The sequence below is a fragment of the Muntiacus reevesi genome, chromosome 18 (genome assembly GCF_963930625.1).
Source record: "Muntiacus reevesi chromosome 18, mMunRee1.1, whole genome shotgun sequence".
NCBI classification, from domain to species: domain Eukaryota; kingdom Metazoa; phylum Chordata; class Mammalia; order Artiodactyla; family Cervidae; genus Muntiacus; species Muntiacus reevesi.
The window spans coordinates 38,442,336-38,457,435 of record NC_089266.1 but is presented as its reverse complement, the minus strand read 5'-3'; the positions used below and the strand labels follow the sequence as shown (position 1 = coordinate 38,457,435).

General features: G+C 39.7%; 1 protein-coding gene across 2 annotated transcripts in view; it reads right to left on the bottom strand.

The window, feature by feature from the left end:
• The window catches only part of METTL16 (methyltransferase 16, RNA N6-adenosine), a 61,479-nt gene extending 48,793 nt beyond the window's left edge, over window positions 1-12,686 (bottom strand). Inside the window, exons 1-2 of one of the 2 annotated variants that reach the window (XM_065909085.1) lie at window positions 12,552-12,680; window positions 6,799-6,926 (exon numbers count right to left, since the gene is read on the bottom strand). In XM_065909085.1, the coding sequence (XP_065765157.1) occupies window positions 6,799-6,926 (128 nt within the window). In that variant the 5' untranslated portion in view covers window positions 12,552-12,680. Of the gene's footprint in view, window positions 1-6,798; window positions 6,927-12,551 lie in introns of both variants that reach the window. The other variant, XM_065909086.1, reaches the window with a different exon arrangement.
• Window positions 12,687-15,100: the final 2,414 nt, after the last annotated feature.

Sequence of the window (15,100 nt, the reverse complement as noted above, 5' to 3'; positions counted from 1 at the left end):
ACCAGGCTTACTAACAGTAAGAATAAATACCCTTTACTAAGTGTCTCCAATGTGTTCGGTCACTTTGCACATGTCATTGCTAACCTTTATGACAAACATCCAAAGTATGCCCTTTTATCCTTCCTTTTTAGATGAGGAAATTCAGTCTCAGTAAAGCTAAGAAAATAATCTAAAACTTCACAGTTGATAAGTAGCACTCTCAAGACTAGTCCTTAGGATGACTCATTCAGAAGTGCCCCTCTTTCCACACCACACCCTGGATGCATTCAGAGAGCACTTCAGGGCTCAGCAAATAAATGACACTTCAATCCATCCTAGGTCTAATGCTCTGGCTGGTATTCCTTTATCAACACTAGCTGGATTTGTATTTTGGCCATTCTTTTTTGTGTATCTTCTTGAGTTAAGTTAAAGTAGGTAAGTGTTAGTTGCTCAGTTGTGCCTGACTCTTTGTGACCCCATGGACTGCAGCACACCAGGCTCCTGTGTCCATGAAATTTTCCAGGCAAGAATACTAGAGTGGGTTGCCATTTCCTTCTCCAGGGGATCTTCCCAACCCAGGGATCGAACCCAGGTCTCCTGTACTGCAAGCAGATTCTTTACCAATTGAGCTACAAGGGAAGCCCGTTAAGTTAAAAAGCTACTATAAAAATAAAGAACACGCTACTGATGCATATAATCATGAATGACTTTTACCTAAATAAGCAGGAAGGGGGGTGATGTCCAGAAGGAGGTAGGTCGTTTACCCTTTAAAAAAAAGGACATCTCTTCTACTTCTATCGTGTGTGTGTATGTTAGACACTCAGTTGTGTCCTACGCTATGTGACCCGTGGACTATAGCCCACCAGGCTCCTCTGTCCGTGAAATTCTTCAGGCAAGCATACTGGACTGGGTTGCCATTCCCTTCTCCAGGGGACCTTCCCAACCCAGGGATCAAACCTGGGTCTTCTGCATTGCAGACAGACTCTTTACCATCTGAGGCACCAAATCACAGACCCCTTATGTGCTTATTGCCAACTTTAGATAAATTCATACTCTCCCATTGTTAAAGTAAGAGAAGTTCTCCTCAAGTTTGCTTCATCCTCTTTCCAACTCCTCGCAGACAAATTTGCTTCACCTTGCAAAAACTTTTAAAATTACCTTTGCCTATCACAAAACAACCACTGTGAACACCAGGTTCATGATTCTAAGTCCTTTTCTATGCACAGCATATCTGCAGATACTTTGGTTTCAGTCTGAAACAAAATCATGTTTTATAATCTGCAATACCCATTCCCTGGGCTACGTGGTATTCCACTGCAGGGGACTGCACTGTAAGAATATACAATTTTGGATATATAAATTATTTTCAATTTTCCTTGTTATAAACATCTTTGGAATAAACATCTTCAAACATACATTATTTCATTTAAGTATGCTTTTAGAACTGTCAAAGCTGCAATCCTACCAGCATTTTATCACTATGCCTATTCAACTACATTTTTGCCATTGATGAATAGTGTTTATTTTATCTTTGCTAATTTGGTCCATTTTGTCTTTCTTCTTTTTGTAAATTGCCTATTTATTTATTTTTTTTTTTTGGTAAATTGCCTATTTTTATCCTTAAGCTATTTATTAAAGTTTTTTCCTTTTTCTTATTGTCTTCTAAGAGTTTTTCACATTAAGGAAGCTAATTCTTTGCTATATGCTATAAATGCTTAGACTATATGTGTTGTCACCTTTTACAGCTTCTTGATATGTAAAAGATTTTATTTCTTAGGTAGTTGAATCCATAAAATTTCTTTTATGAATTCTATCCTTGGAGTTTACTTAGAAAAACTATTCCTATACCCAACGTTCAACAGTTGACCTATACGTTTTTTCCTAGTATTTAAATAAAATAAATATACTGAAATCACTAAACCATCAGGAATTTAGTTTGCATAATACATAGGAAAGGGAATCTAATGCACTTTCCCCACAGCTGTTCCAACTGCATCTATTAAAAATCCATTACTAAAATAAATAAATAAATAAAACTCCATTACTTAAAAAAAAAACAAAAACATTTCTGTCTAGTTCCACCCTTAACAACCTGAAATGCTCTTATTCTACATTATAGTCTTTACACAGTGGGGTGGCATCTTACTTAGGAGTCAGGTTCTAAAGTAAGCATGTAAAGTGAAAATCCAAAATAACACTGTGACATCTCTTTAATCATTCACAGCACTGTAACATTCACATCATGAGGAACACACAGGAGTCCAGACTGATTAAGAAAGGCAGATTCACCCTGTCCACTCTGCACTCCCTCTGGGAGGTTCAGTACGGAGTAGAGTGCAGGCTGGACTCACTCACTATTTAATGTGCACATGTTATTTAGACTACAACGCCACTTTGTGCCAGACAATGGGGTCCCATTCCTGTGGCAATACTTCGCTAATGTTTTAATTCCTTGAACTTCACAGTATGTTAAATACCCATCTGGGAGAGTTTACACTCCTTCACCTTTCCATCATCCATTTAGAACATTTGCTTTAAGCATCTTTTCTTTGAACAAAAGAAATGTCATGTCATTTTCTCTCCCAAAAACCTCAGGAGGATTCTGATTTGGGAAAGAATTGACATATTAACTTTATTGAGCTCTCCCATCCAGAAACATACCGTGTCCTTAGATTCACTGTCTCCCCTAGATCCCTGAGAGCAATTCTGTTGTTTTATGCACACAGTCTTAATGTATTTCTTTGCCAAATGTCTGCCTATTTCTCTTTACTACTGTGTACGGGATCTTTTATTGTAATCATATTTTCCAACTAGTATCTGGAAAGCTATCAATTTTTCTTTATTTATTTACATACATTTAAATATATATATGTATATTTTATTCCGTAATCATTTGAAAAATTTTAGGTGATTCTCAAATGTTTCTTCAGGTAGACAATAATCAAGCCATCTGTAAAACTGCAATTCTTTTTCTAATCTTTGAACTCAATAAATAAGATAAGCAGGAGACTGAGTTAGAGAGTTCCAACTCAGTCCCTTCTAGTGTTAGAAGCTTGTGCCAGCTATTTAAAAAGAATGTGTGTTCATATTTGCAGATCAAAAGTTCAAAACATATCATTAAGTCAACCCATTGATTATATTCTTTAGGCTCTCTATCAGTAGTTCTTAACCATTTCTGGGTCAACTACCCTTTTAAAAGTGAAGTATAGGTTAAAGCTTTAAGCCCTTCATGGATAGAGGTGCCTGGTAGGCTACAGTCCATGGGGTCGCAAAGAGTTGGACATGACTTAACGACTAGACAACAACTCCAAGAAAAAGAGCATATTTAAAGAGTATTTTTGCCTAATTGTCTTTGAAGCATTCACTGATCCTCTGAAAATCCCTAGATCATTGTTGTTTATTTTTATCTACTTGGTTCGAACTACAAAGAAAAATGTCTCTGAATTACATCAAACACTTAAGTCTTCTGAAAGTTATTCCTTTCAGAAGACAAAAGACAAATGTGTTTTCTTTTTTTAATAAATTGAGAATTTTTGTCTTCTATTTTACTTTTCTTTAATTTGGAGGGAAGTCTCATTTCTAGAATGATTTTGCTCATCCCTTTATTTTTTATCGGCAATTTTAAGTTTTGAGCATGGCATCTATAAATGGCAGACAGTAAAGATTTTAAAGAATTATTCTCATGCATTCAACAAATATTTATTGAATGTCTACTACTTGTCAGACACCCTTAAACCATTCAGATATGTTGTGATAACAGATCTTGTGGTCTGCTCTGATTGATTTTTTTTTAAATATAAATCTTAAAGCCATCTTAAAAATCTAACCATTTAAAAAATCTTCCTCTGGTTCCTTAAAGTCTGAGTAATCAAGTTCATTCTTATTTGCATGCTATGAAAGGCTCTTTGTGACCTGTTCTTTGTCTTCCTTTTAGTCTCATTTCCCAGTATTCCCTAAGCTGTTATCCTATATCCACTTCAGCCCCATCTAATGCAGCTCTGCAAATGTACCAGGCCTTTCACAAAATTCTGTTCTCTACACTTGGAACTCTTCTGCCCTTCTCCTTCTATTCAGCCATCAGAATTCACTTCGAAGACCAAGGCCTTCACTAACACCACCTCCAAATCACCGTGGGTCCTTCTCTTCAGACTTCCGTTTTCAATTGTCTACCCAATACCCCACCTTGGATACTGCATAGACTTTCAGATTCAATGTGCCCCCAAATGAAAATATATCATCTCCCCTAAACCAGCTCATTCTGCCTTGTTCCTTACTGCAGTAAATAGCACTACCACCTAATCTCTTGCTAAATTGAGGTCACTTGGCTCATTCTTAATTTCTACCATATTCTGCTAATCTTATTCATCAATTTCTCTCAAATTCATCCACTGATCTATATCCCTCCTCCCTCTACAGAGTTAGGCCATGAATACATCTAATGTGGATTACTGAAACCAGTCCCTACTTACTTCTACTTCCAGTCTTAATTCCCCCTGCAATGCATCTTCTACATGGCTCCTAGATTACATCTATCTAAACAATTCTGGTCCAGCCTAAAGGAGATCAGTCCTGGATGTTCACTGGTAGGACTGATGTTGAAGCTGAAACTCCCAATACTTTGGCCACCTGATGCAAAGAACTGACTCATTTGAAAAGACCCTGATGCTGGGAAAAATTGAGAGCAGGAGAAGAAGGAGACGACAGAGGATGAGATGGTTGGATGGCATCACCGACTCAACGGACATGGGTTTGGGTGGACCCTTGGAGTTGGTGATGGACAGGGAGGCCTGGCGTGCTGCGGTTCATGGGGTCGCAAAGAGTCGGACACAACTGAGCGACTGAAGTGAACTGAATGGAAACAATTCTGAATGCTACTGGCTTGCTTTAAAACTTTAGTAGATAAGGATGGGGGTGGGTAATTCTGAAGACAAAAGAACTCACCACACGTGAGCCTAAGATAAATTCCAAACTCACGGCCTTATACAGCACTGCAAGCATCACCCTCTCAGCCTCACCTCCAGTCATGTGTCCACCACACCCCAGCAGCTTTTCCAGTCCCCATGACTGTGCTCTTCGCACATGCCACTCCCTCTGCCTGTTAACACTCTTCTTTCTACCTGGCTCATTCTTCAGAACACAACTGAGACCACCTTTCCGTTTCAAATTATCCTCTAAATCCCAAGGTTGGGGTCAGGTTTCCCTTCTGTGTGATTCCACTGTGTGCTCCACAGGCTCAGCCACACTGAAGGCTAACTGCTTGTCTATTTGTCCACTTCCTCCACTAGTGTGTCAACCCCAAATATGGCCGTGACCAGGTCTTTCTTGTTTACTACAGCTTTCCTAGAACTTGGCACAAAATAGTTAAAAAATCAATAGATATTTAATAATTAAGTACATAATAAAAAAAAGCAAAAGAAAAAAAATTAAGTACAAAAATAAGCATAGAGAAGAAACAAAGAATAACAAAACTGTATTTGTTCTAAAGCTACTAGGATAAATAAGCCTCCACAGACATAATTATGAAATAAAGGTTTAAGAACAAAGGTAGAGGTGATCTAAACACAGAGAAACACCAATTCAGTATCTTCAGGGTGATCTCTGAAGTAAGGTGCCAAAGATGAATTTTTAGAACTCTTATTTAAATAAATTTTTAATTTCTAGTTTGAAGTTTGTTTTCTAAGATGCTTAACACAGCAACATGGTAAGTAATATAGGCATTCGGACATGGAGCTGTGCTCAAATTTCACTGAGTAAAACAGACACTAAAGCTTGGAAATCACAGTTCTAGGACATGTGACTTAACCTTGCATATTGGTGGGGGAGTGGCATCACAGAGCTCTTTGAGAAACTGGCAAAAACCAAGGATTATATCCCAGAAAAACAATATAAATATATATTTATATAATATAAATATATTTACATTATATAAATATATATTTACATTATATAAATATATATGTATGTAAAATATAAATATATATTTATATATTTATATATATATAAAGTTTTAGGATTTCTAGGATATCTTGGCCCCCACATTAAGTCCTGCCCTTCTATAAGAAGTCAGCCAGGAGGAAGGATGAGGTCAGCAAAATGCCTCAAGCCTTCTGATCCTATTGTTCCTGACCTTCCCACTTCTCCCCAAATCCTGCTCTTCTTCCTCCCCACAGGTGAATGAACACATTTTCCCCAGGCAGGCTTGAAATTTCCACCCTCCTCTGTAACTCACATAGAATTTAGGATGGCAGAATTTAAAGATCTCCTTCTCAACACAAACATCAGTTATTCCCATACCATTATCATCATCTCTGCCATTTCCTGAAGCATCATACCTATTATTTTCTTAATTTGTAATAATTAAATTTTAAACTTGAATTTAGCGACATCCTAAGTAATACTGAAGTGAAATCAGTTTTGAGGTCCTGGTTATTATTCTCCTACCTCATAACAAAATAGCTATACACTTAAAATAAGGATCTCAGACCCCCACCAGATCTTAGGGCACAATCCTAAGGTTTCTGCAGTTACCCTGGTGAGTAAGCAATAATCTGGACATCAAGAGGTCTTTTTTGTTGTTGCTTTCTGGGTTTTTTTACTCAAAAGGAAACTTAAAAGTCTTTGGTCCAATCTTCTTATTTAATAGATTAAAAAGCTAAAACCAAGAGAAGTGATTTGTTCAAGGTCAGGTGAGAAGTTTAAGGAAAAGTCTAGAATTAGTATTCAGGTCTACTATCAGTCCAGTATGCTTTCCACTATGCGGGGTCCATTCAAATTACACTAGAATAATACTGTATCAAGAATTCTTCATCTGTTACCTACCTCACTCTTCCATTCAGATTTATCTGAACATGTTGCTTAAAATCTGGATATTTTGTTGCCAGATATGCAAAGTCAGGAGGTTTGTCCTTGTATCTATTTCTTGCATGCATTGATTTACTCAGAGCCATCTTTAAAAAGAAAAAAAGGGGGGGAGGGGAATCAGCATATTTAGTTAAACAAAATCAACAAGAAAAGTTGTGGTTGCCAAGTCAACGGTTACAGCTAACACATCTTTGCTAATCAAGTGAGAAAAAAGAAGCTATATTTTTAAAAGTATACAACAAATAAGCACATGAAAAGATGTTCTATGTCATTAGGGAAACACAAATCAAAACCATAATAAGATATCAATTCATACACATTAGGATGGCTACTATTAAAAAAGAAAAAAAGAGAAAATAGCAAGTACTGGCAAACACACGAAGAAACTGGAGCCCTCAGGCATTGCGGGTGGGAATGAACATGGTATGACTGCTGTGGAAAAGCTTGGTGGTTCTTTAAAAAAATTAAACATTACCATATGATCCAGCAATTCCAGTCCTACGTATAGATCCAAAGGAACTGAAAGCAGAGATTCAAATAGGTACTTGGAATGTTCGCAGCCTTTCCACACTGTTCATGGGGGAAAGCTGGCTTAAAACTCAAGATTCAAAAAACGAAGATCATGGCATCCAGTCCCATCACTTCATGGCAAATAGATGGGGATACAATGGAAACAGTGACAGACTTATTTTCTTGGGCTCCAAAATCACTGCAGGTGGTGACTGCAGCCATGAAATTAAAAGACGCTTGCTCCTTGGAAGAAAAGTTATGACCAATCTAGACAGCATATTAAAAAGCAGAGACATTACTTTGTCAACAAAGGTCTGTCTAGTCAAAGCTATGGTTTTTCCAGTAGTCATGTATGGATGTGAGAGTTGGACCATAAAGAAAGCTAAGCACCAAAGAATTGATGCTTTTGAAGTGTGGTATTGGAGAAGACCCTCCAGTGTCCCTTGAACAGCAAGGAGATCAAACCAATCAATCCTGAAGGAAATCAGTCCTGAATATTCATTGGAAGGACTAATGCTGAAGCTGAAACTCCAAAACTTTGGCCACCTGATAGGAAGAACTGACTCATTGGAAAAGACCCTGATGCTGGGAAAGATTTAATGAAGGGAATGACAGAGGATGAGATGGTTGGATGGTATCACTGACTAGATGGACCAGAGTTTGAACAAGGCTCAGGAGTTGAGGATGGACAGGGAAGCCTGGTGGGCTGCAGTCCACAGGGTCGCAAGGAGTTGGACACAACTGAGCGACTGAACTGAACTGACTGAATGTTTATGGCAGAGTTGTTCACAATGGTTAAAAGGTGGGATGCAGCCTCACGTATCCACAAGCAGACAAATAATCAAAATGTGGAAAGTATATACATTGGAATATTATTCAGCCCTAAAGGGATGAATTCGGACACACACTACAACATGTATGAACCTTAAAAGCATTATGCTAAGGGCAATAAGCCACAAAGAGGAGGGCAAATACTATATTATTACACTTATATGAAGAGCCAACAATAGGCAAATTCATACAGAGTAGAATAGAGGTTACTGGGGGTGGGAGAATGGTGGAACGGTGAATTACTGTTTAATGGCATATGGTTTGTGATTAGGATGATGAAAAACCTAAAGAAACGGATGGTAGTGATGGTTGCACAACACTGTGAATATACTTAAAGCCACTGAATGGTACACTTAAGAAAGTTTAAAATGGTAAATTTTGTTATATGTATTTTACCACAATTTTTTAAAATGTATATGCAACATATGATGAATCTTCTTCTTTTAAACCAAGGGAAGAAAATTGAAACTATTCCCTTTAAAAGCATCAAAGTGAAAAATAAATAAATAAATAAAAAATAAAAGCATCAAAGTGGGACTTCCCTGGTGGTCCAGTGGCTAAGACTCCAGGCTCCCAATGTAGGGGCCCCAAGTTCAATCCCTGGTTAGGGAACCAGATCCCACATGCTGCAACTAAGATCTGGTGCAGCCAAATAAACAAATAAAAAATAAAAGCATCAATGTGGCAGAAGGCAATATAATCTATCACCAAGAATACTACAGTCAGAGGTTAGTTTTTACAGTGATCTTGAACGGACTATTTGGTTGTGCACCATGAAGTCACTAAAGTTTCAAAAAGCATCTTTTTCTTTTTTTTAACTTCCTGATTTCAAACTCTACCAAAAAACATCTTCTATTTCAACTTCTTTTATAAGTTTCAGTCTTGCCATTTCTAGGTAGCTAAAATCAATTGAAAACAAACACAATAATTTTGTTTTCCTTGAGAATACACAGAGGAAAAAAGTTAACACATTTATAGCCAGAAATAAAAACCAGAAGAAAAGTCATTGCAGTAGTTGAGTAAATCTCTAAGCAGTTGGTAATTTTAAAAATACTTAAGTGTATATCTCTAGACGGTAGGTGCTTTTTCTTTTCTTTATATCATTCTGCATTTTCTACTTTTTTTCATAACAAACATTCATCCAAATGGTACTATGTAAGTCAGAATCCTAAGAGTCACCTGATAGTTCTCTATCCCTCTTGTATTCCAAAAAAGGAACAGTCACATGGATTTTACCTGCTAAATGTCTCTCAGATCCATCTATTTCTCCCCAGGCTCCCCTACAGCAGCTCACACAAGTCTGCCCATACTGCTACCGCAGCCTCTTAACTGGTCTCCATGAACCCACACTTTTTCTCTCCATGCCTTTTTCCACCGTGTAGTGATCATTTCTAAACACAAATCTCACTGTGTCCTCCTCCCATGCCCACTTGTTCAAAACTTTACTTTTAGGAGAAAAACAAAAAACATTACTTCAGCATATATACAAGACCCAGCACGGTGTGGCTTCAGCATCAGCTGAAGTCTCACCGTTGGTCTTCTTTCTCTCCCTCCACTCTGGCAATAGGGTCTTTACACAGATTACCCCTTTTGTCTGTAATGTTCTTTCCTCTCCCTCTTCACCTGATTAATTCCTACTCATCCTTACTACCACAATTCAAGCATCTCTGCTTCAGGAAGGTCTTTCCTTCCTTAATTTCCCCAGGTCAGCCATAGCAGCTACTGTAAACTCTTGGGGTGTCCCTGGTGGCTCAGTGCTAAAGAATCCACTGGCCAATGAAGGAAACACGGGTTCGATCCCTGGGTCGGGAGGATCCCCTGGAGATGGAAATGGCAACCCACTCCAGTATTCTTGCCTAAGAAATCCTATGGATAGAGAAGCGTGAACGCTACTGTCCAAGGGGCTGCAAGAGTCGACATGACTTAGCAACTAAACAATAACAGAATCTCCTAGCAATAAGCACATTTCCTTTGCAGGCTTTGTTAGAGATGCAACTTTACATAGTTATAAATGTTAACACTCTAACTCAGGTTTTTGATAGCTTTTCACATTTAAGAACCATTTTCAAAAAAGAATTGTCTTCATTACAGACAATCGAAATCATGCAGTTAACTGCCCACCAGACCGCTCACGTGAAAGGCTCAAAAGCACTTCATGCACAGCCATGTCCAAAATGAAACCATGTCTACCCGCCCCAAATAGGTCCTTCTCTAACCTCCCTATTTGCTGAATGACACCAAGATCCTCCACATGGCACAAAAGCAAGAAATCTTCAGCACCTTTTCTACCCCACCTCCTCCATTCCAAACACACTATGTCCTGAATATTCTGTCTCCTAATTATTTCTTGGCCCTATCCATTTTTTGGAGAAGGAAATATCTTCCTTCTCCAAAAGGATACTTCCAAAATATCCTTTTATTCCCCCAGAATTTTATTTCATTTTTTAAAATTTCAATCTTATTTATTTTTCAATTGAAGGATAATTGCTTTACAGACACTCCAATATTCTTGCCTGGACAATTCCTTGGACATAGGAGCATGGGGAGCTACAGTCCATGGGGTCACAAAGAGTCGGACACGACTGAGCAACTAACATTTTCACTTCACTTTCATCGATTTTTCACCCTTCGCAACTCCACATCTCTAGGCCAGAGATCATAATCATCTTTCTTGGCTGACTACAATAGCCTCTAACTGATGTCTCTCCAACCACTCTCGCCCCCAAAATCCATTTCATCCTGGTGACAACATACCCCTCCTCCCACCCCAATACAAACCTGAACATTCCTAGGTAAATCCCTTCAGCGGCTTCCTAAAGCTTTTAGGCTGATGAAACTCAAAATAATTAACAAGGCACACTTAAATCTATCCCTCCAAACTCATTTGTTGCCACTTTCTCCTCCCTGTCTGGTGAACATCATGGAACACACAGGACACTCTGAACACACAGGGATAAATTACAGATAGGGTAGAATCACTTCCTTTATTAGTCAACCCTTTTGATCAGAACAGATACACATCGAAACGAAAAAAGCCACTTCTTTGCTAACAGAGCTCCCTATACAGGCAATGGGTTCTTAGCTAAATCTACCCCATTCCTCAGAGTTTAACTGAGCGTCAGCCCTTACCTGGCATCAGCGTTGTCACTCTCCACTTCTCTCCAAACTTATCTCTTTCTGGCTCATTCTGCTCTAGCCACGCAGGCTTCCTTGTCCTTTCTCTATCAAGTCTGGCACACTCCTGCCTCAGGGGCTCTGTACTTGCTGTCTGGTCTGCACGGGCTGCTCTTGCCCCAGAAATACACACATGCAAGGTACCCTCAGTTTGTTCAGGTCTTTGATGAAACCTCACTTTCTTCCTGATACCTTTTCTGAGTACCCCCATTTCAATGAGCAACGAGTGAATACCTTTGTCTCCCTTAGTTGCTTCAGTCTTCTTCATAGAACTTACCCATCTGACATTCCATATATTTTACTTTTTAAAATTGGCCTTGCCAGTAAGCTTCATGAGGGAAAACACTTTGTCTATCTTTTTCACTGCGATATCCCAGAGCCTAAAGTAGGGCCTGGAGAGTAGGTAAGCAATAAGTGTTTTTTGACTGAAAGCACGATGGAACTCTTACACTGTCCAGGGCACTTGAAACCCAGAACTCTCATTCTTGATAAGCAGTCCCCATCTTGAGTCTCTAAAAGGCTCAGGCCTAGGACAGGACTTTTTTCTTCCGGGTTACCCAAGTCAGTGCAGAAAGTAAAAGTGGTAGACCTTCACTTAAGTAAGCTGACGCTTCCACTTTCTTTAATCTTTCCCATCTCCATGCTTCTGCTTCCTTGGTTCCTCCCGACTCTTAATAGTCGTCTTCAACTATCACTCGTTACCTAATACATAATTCTGTAAAATACTCCATATTCTGCTCTCAGAACTTTTAATTCCTTCTGCACAGATCCCTGCAACTTCTAACTTCTATTTTCTCTCGTCTCCCTTTCTCATAAATCCGACTTTTTCCATAGTTCCGCCACTGCCAGTTCTCCATCTCTTCCACTCCTTTCACGTCCTCACCTTACCCACTCATACGGTCTTCCCGCCTCAGTTTTGGATCTCTCTAAACCGCCTCCGCCTAGGGGGTCTTTCCTACACAATACTGGTCTCCATTCTATTGCCAACTCCTCCACCCATCTCACCACACATACGCCCCCGGGCACGCACGCACGCACACACAGACACACACACACGCACACACACACACAATCAGCTCTCTCTCCCTAGATCCCAAAGCCAGCACCTCACAGGCCCAGAAACTGGGAATAGGGAACCTGGGTGCTACAAAGGTTAAGTGTACTCGCACCCGTAAGAGTGATATTAAGTGACTCACCTCTGAAGTCAAAGTTCCTGCCAGACGACTAGTATAGTGTGGATCTCTACAACCCCAGAGTCTTAACCACCCGCTGCGCGAAGACCCTAGAAACGCAGATGTTACGCTCCCAGTGCGCCGCCATCTTGGGCCTCCATTAAGTTTCGTGATTGGACAACTAATTCTCGCGAGATCTGCAGCAGTTTCTGCAGAAAGAAGAAACTGTCGCGAGACCTGGAGTTTGCGGTTCTTTCTGTTAGAGGGAGGGGGGCGTGCTAGCAAGTTTTTTCAGAATGTTGTCAGTTTCGGGTGTACAGCATAGTGAAGCAGTTATCCATATAAATATATCCACTCTTTCTAAGATTCTTTTCGCATATAGGCCATTGCCGAGTATTGAGTAGAGGTCTCTGTGCTGTACAGTAGGTTCTTATTAGTTATGTATTGATTTTTTCTATAGTAGTGTGAGCCAGAGGTGGCAAGAATATACAGAACTATACAAAAAAAAAAAAAATGTTAATGACCCCAGATAACCGTGATGGTGTGACCACTCACCTAGAGCCAGACATCCTGGCACGCGAAGTCAAGTGAGCCTTTGGAAGCATCACCACGAACAAAGCTAGTGGAGGTGATGGAATTCCAGCTGTTGTTGAGAGGTTGTGTCCAGCTGTTTGCGACCCCACGGACTGCAGCACACCAGGCTTCCCTGTCCTTCACTATCTCCCTGAGTTAGCTCAAACTCATGTCCATTGAGTCAATGATGCCATCCAGCCATCTTATCCTCTGTCATCCCCTTCTCCTCCTGCCTTCAGTCTTTCTCAGAATCAGGGTCATTTCCAATGAGTTGGCACTTTGCATCAGGTGGCCAAAGTACTGGAGCTTTAGCTTCAGCATCAGTCCTTCCAATGAATATTCAGGTTGAACCACAGTTCAAAGGTATCCTTTCTTTGGTGCTCAGCCTTTTTTATTGTCCACTCTCACATCTGTACATGACTGCTGGGAAAACCATAGCTTTGACTATACAGACCAAATCCTAAGAGATGATGCTGTGAAAGTGCTGCACTCAATATATTATCAAATTTAGAAAACTCAGTAGTGGCCACAGGACTGGAAGAGGTCAGTTTTCATTCCAATCCCAAATAAGGGCAATGCCAAAGAATGTTCAAACTACCACACAATTGCACTCATTTCGCATGCTAGCAAGGTCATGCTCAAAATTCTCCAAGCTAGGCTTCAACAGTACGTGAGCCGAGAACTTCCAGATGTACAAGCTGGATTTAGAAAAGGCAGAGGAACCAGAGATCAAATTGCCAACACCTGTTGGATCATAGAAAAAGTAAGAGAATTCCAGAAACAAGTCTACTTCTGCTTCCTTGACTATGCTAAAGCCTTCGACTGTGTGGATCACAACAAACTGTGGAAAATTCCTCAAGAGATGGGAATACCAGACCACCTGACCTGCCTCCTGAGAAACCTGGATGCAGGTCAAGAAGCAACAGTTAGAACCGGATATGGAACAACAGACTGGTTCCAAATTGTTAAAGAAGTACATCAAGGCTATATATTGTCACCTTGCTTATTTAACTTATATGCAGAACACATCATGCGAAATGCAGGGCTGGATGAAGCACAAGCTGGAATCAAGATTGCTGGGAGAAATATCAATAACCTCAGATATGCAGATGACACCACCCTTATGGCAGAAAGCAAAGAGGAACTAAAGAGCCTCTTGATGAATGTGAAAGAGGAGAGTGAAAAAGCTGGCTTAAAACTCAGCATTCAAAAATATAGATCATGGCATTCGGTCCCATTACTTCATGGCAAATATATGGGGAAACAATGGAAACAATGACAGACTTTATTTTCTTGGGCTCTGAAATCACTGCAGATGGTGACCATAGCCATGAAATTAAAAGACACTTGCTCCTTGGAAGAAAAGATATGACCAACCTAGACAGCATATTAAGCAACAGAGATTTTACTTTGCCGAAAAAGGTCTGTACAGTCAAAGCTATGTTTTTTCCAACAGTCATGTATGGATGTGAGAATTGGACGATAAAGTAGGTTGAATGCTTAAAGAAGAATTGCTGCTTTTGAACTGTAGCATTGGAGAAGACTCTTGAGCATTCCTTGGACTGCAAGGAGATCAAACCAGTCAATCCCCAAGGAAATCAGTCCTGAATATTCATTGGGAGGCCTGATGCTGAAGCTCCAATACTTTGGCCACCTGATGCGAAGAACTGACTCAATGGGAAAGAGCCTAATGCTGGGAAAGATTGAAAGCAGGAGAAGGGGACAACAGAGGATTAGATGGTTGGATAGTATCCCTGACACAGTGAAGCCTCCTGTGCTGCAATCCATGGGGTTGCAAGGAGTTGGACACAACTGAGTGACTGAACAGCAACAGAGTGTATATATGTCAATCCCAATCTCCCAATTTGCCCCCCCCACCAGTGACCATAAGTTTGTTTTTTACATCTGCAATGCTAATTTCTGTTCTGTACATTTATGTGTACTTTATTTTTAACTTATGTGTATTTTTATATTCCACATTTAAGTGATATCATATTTTT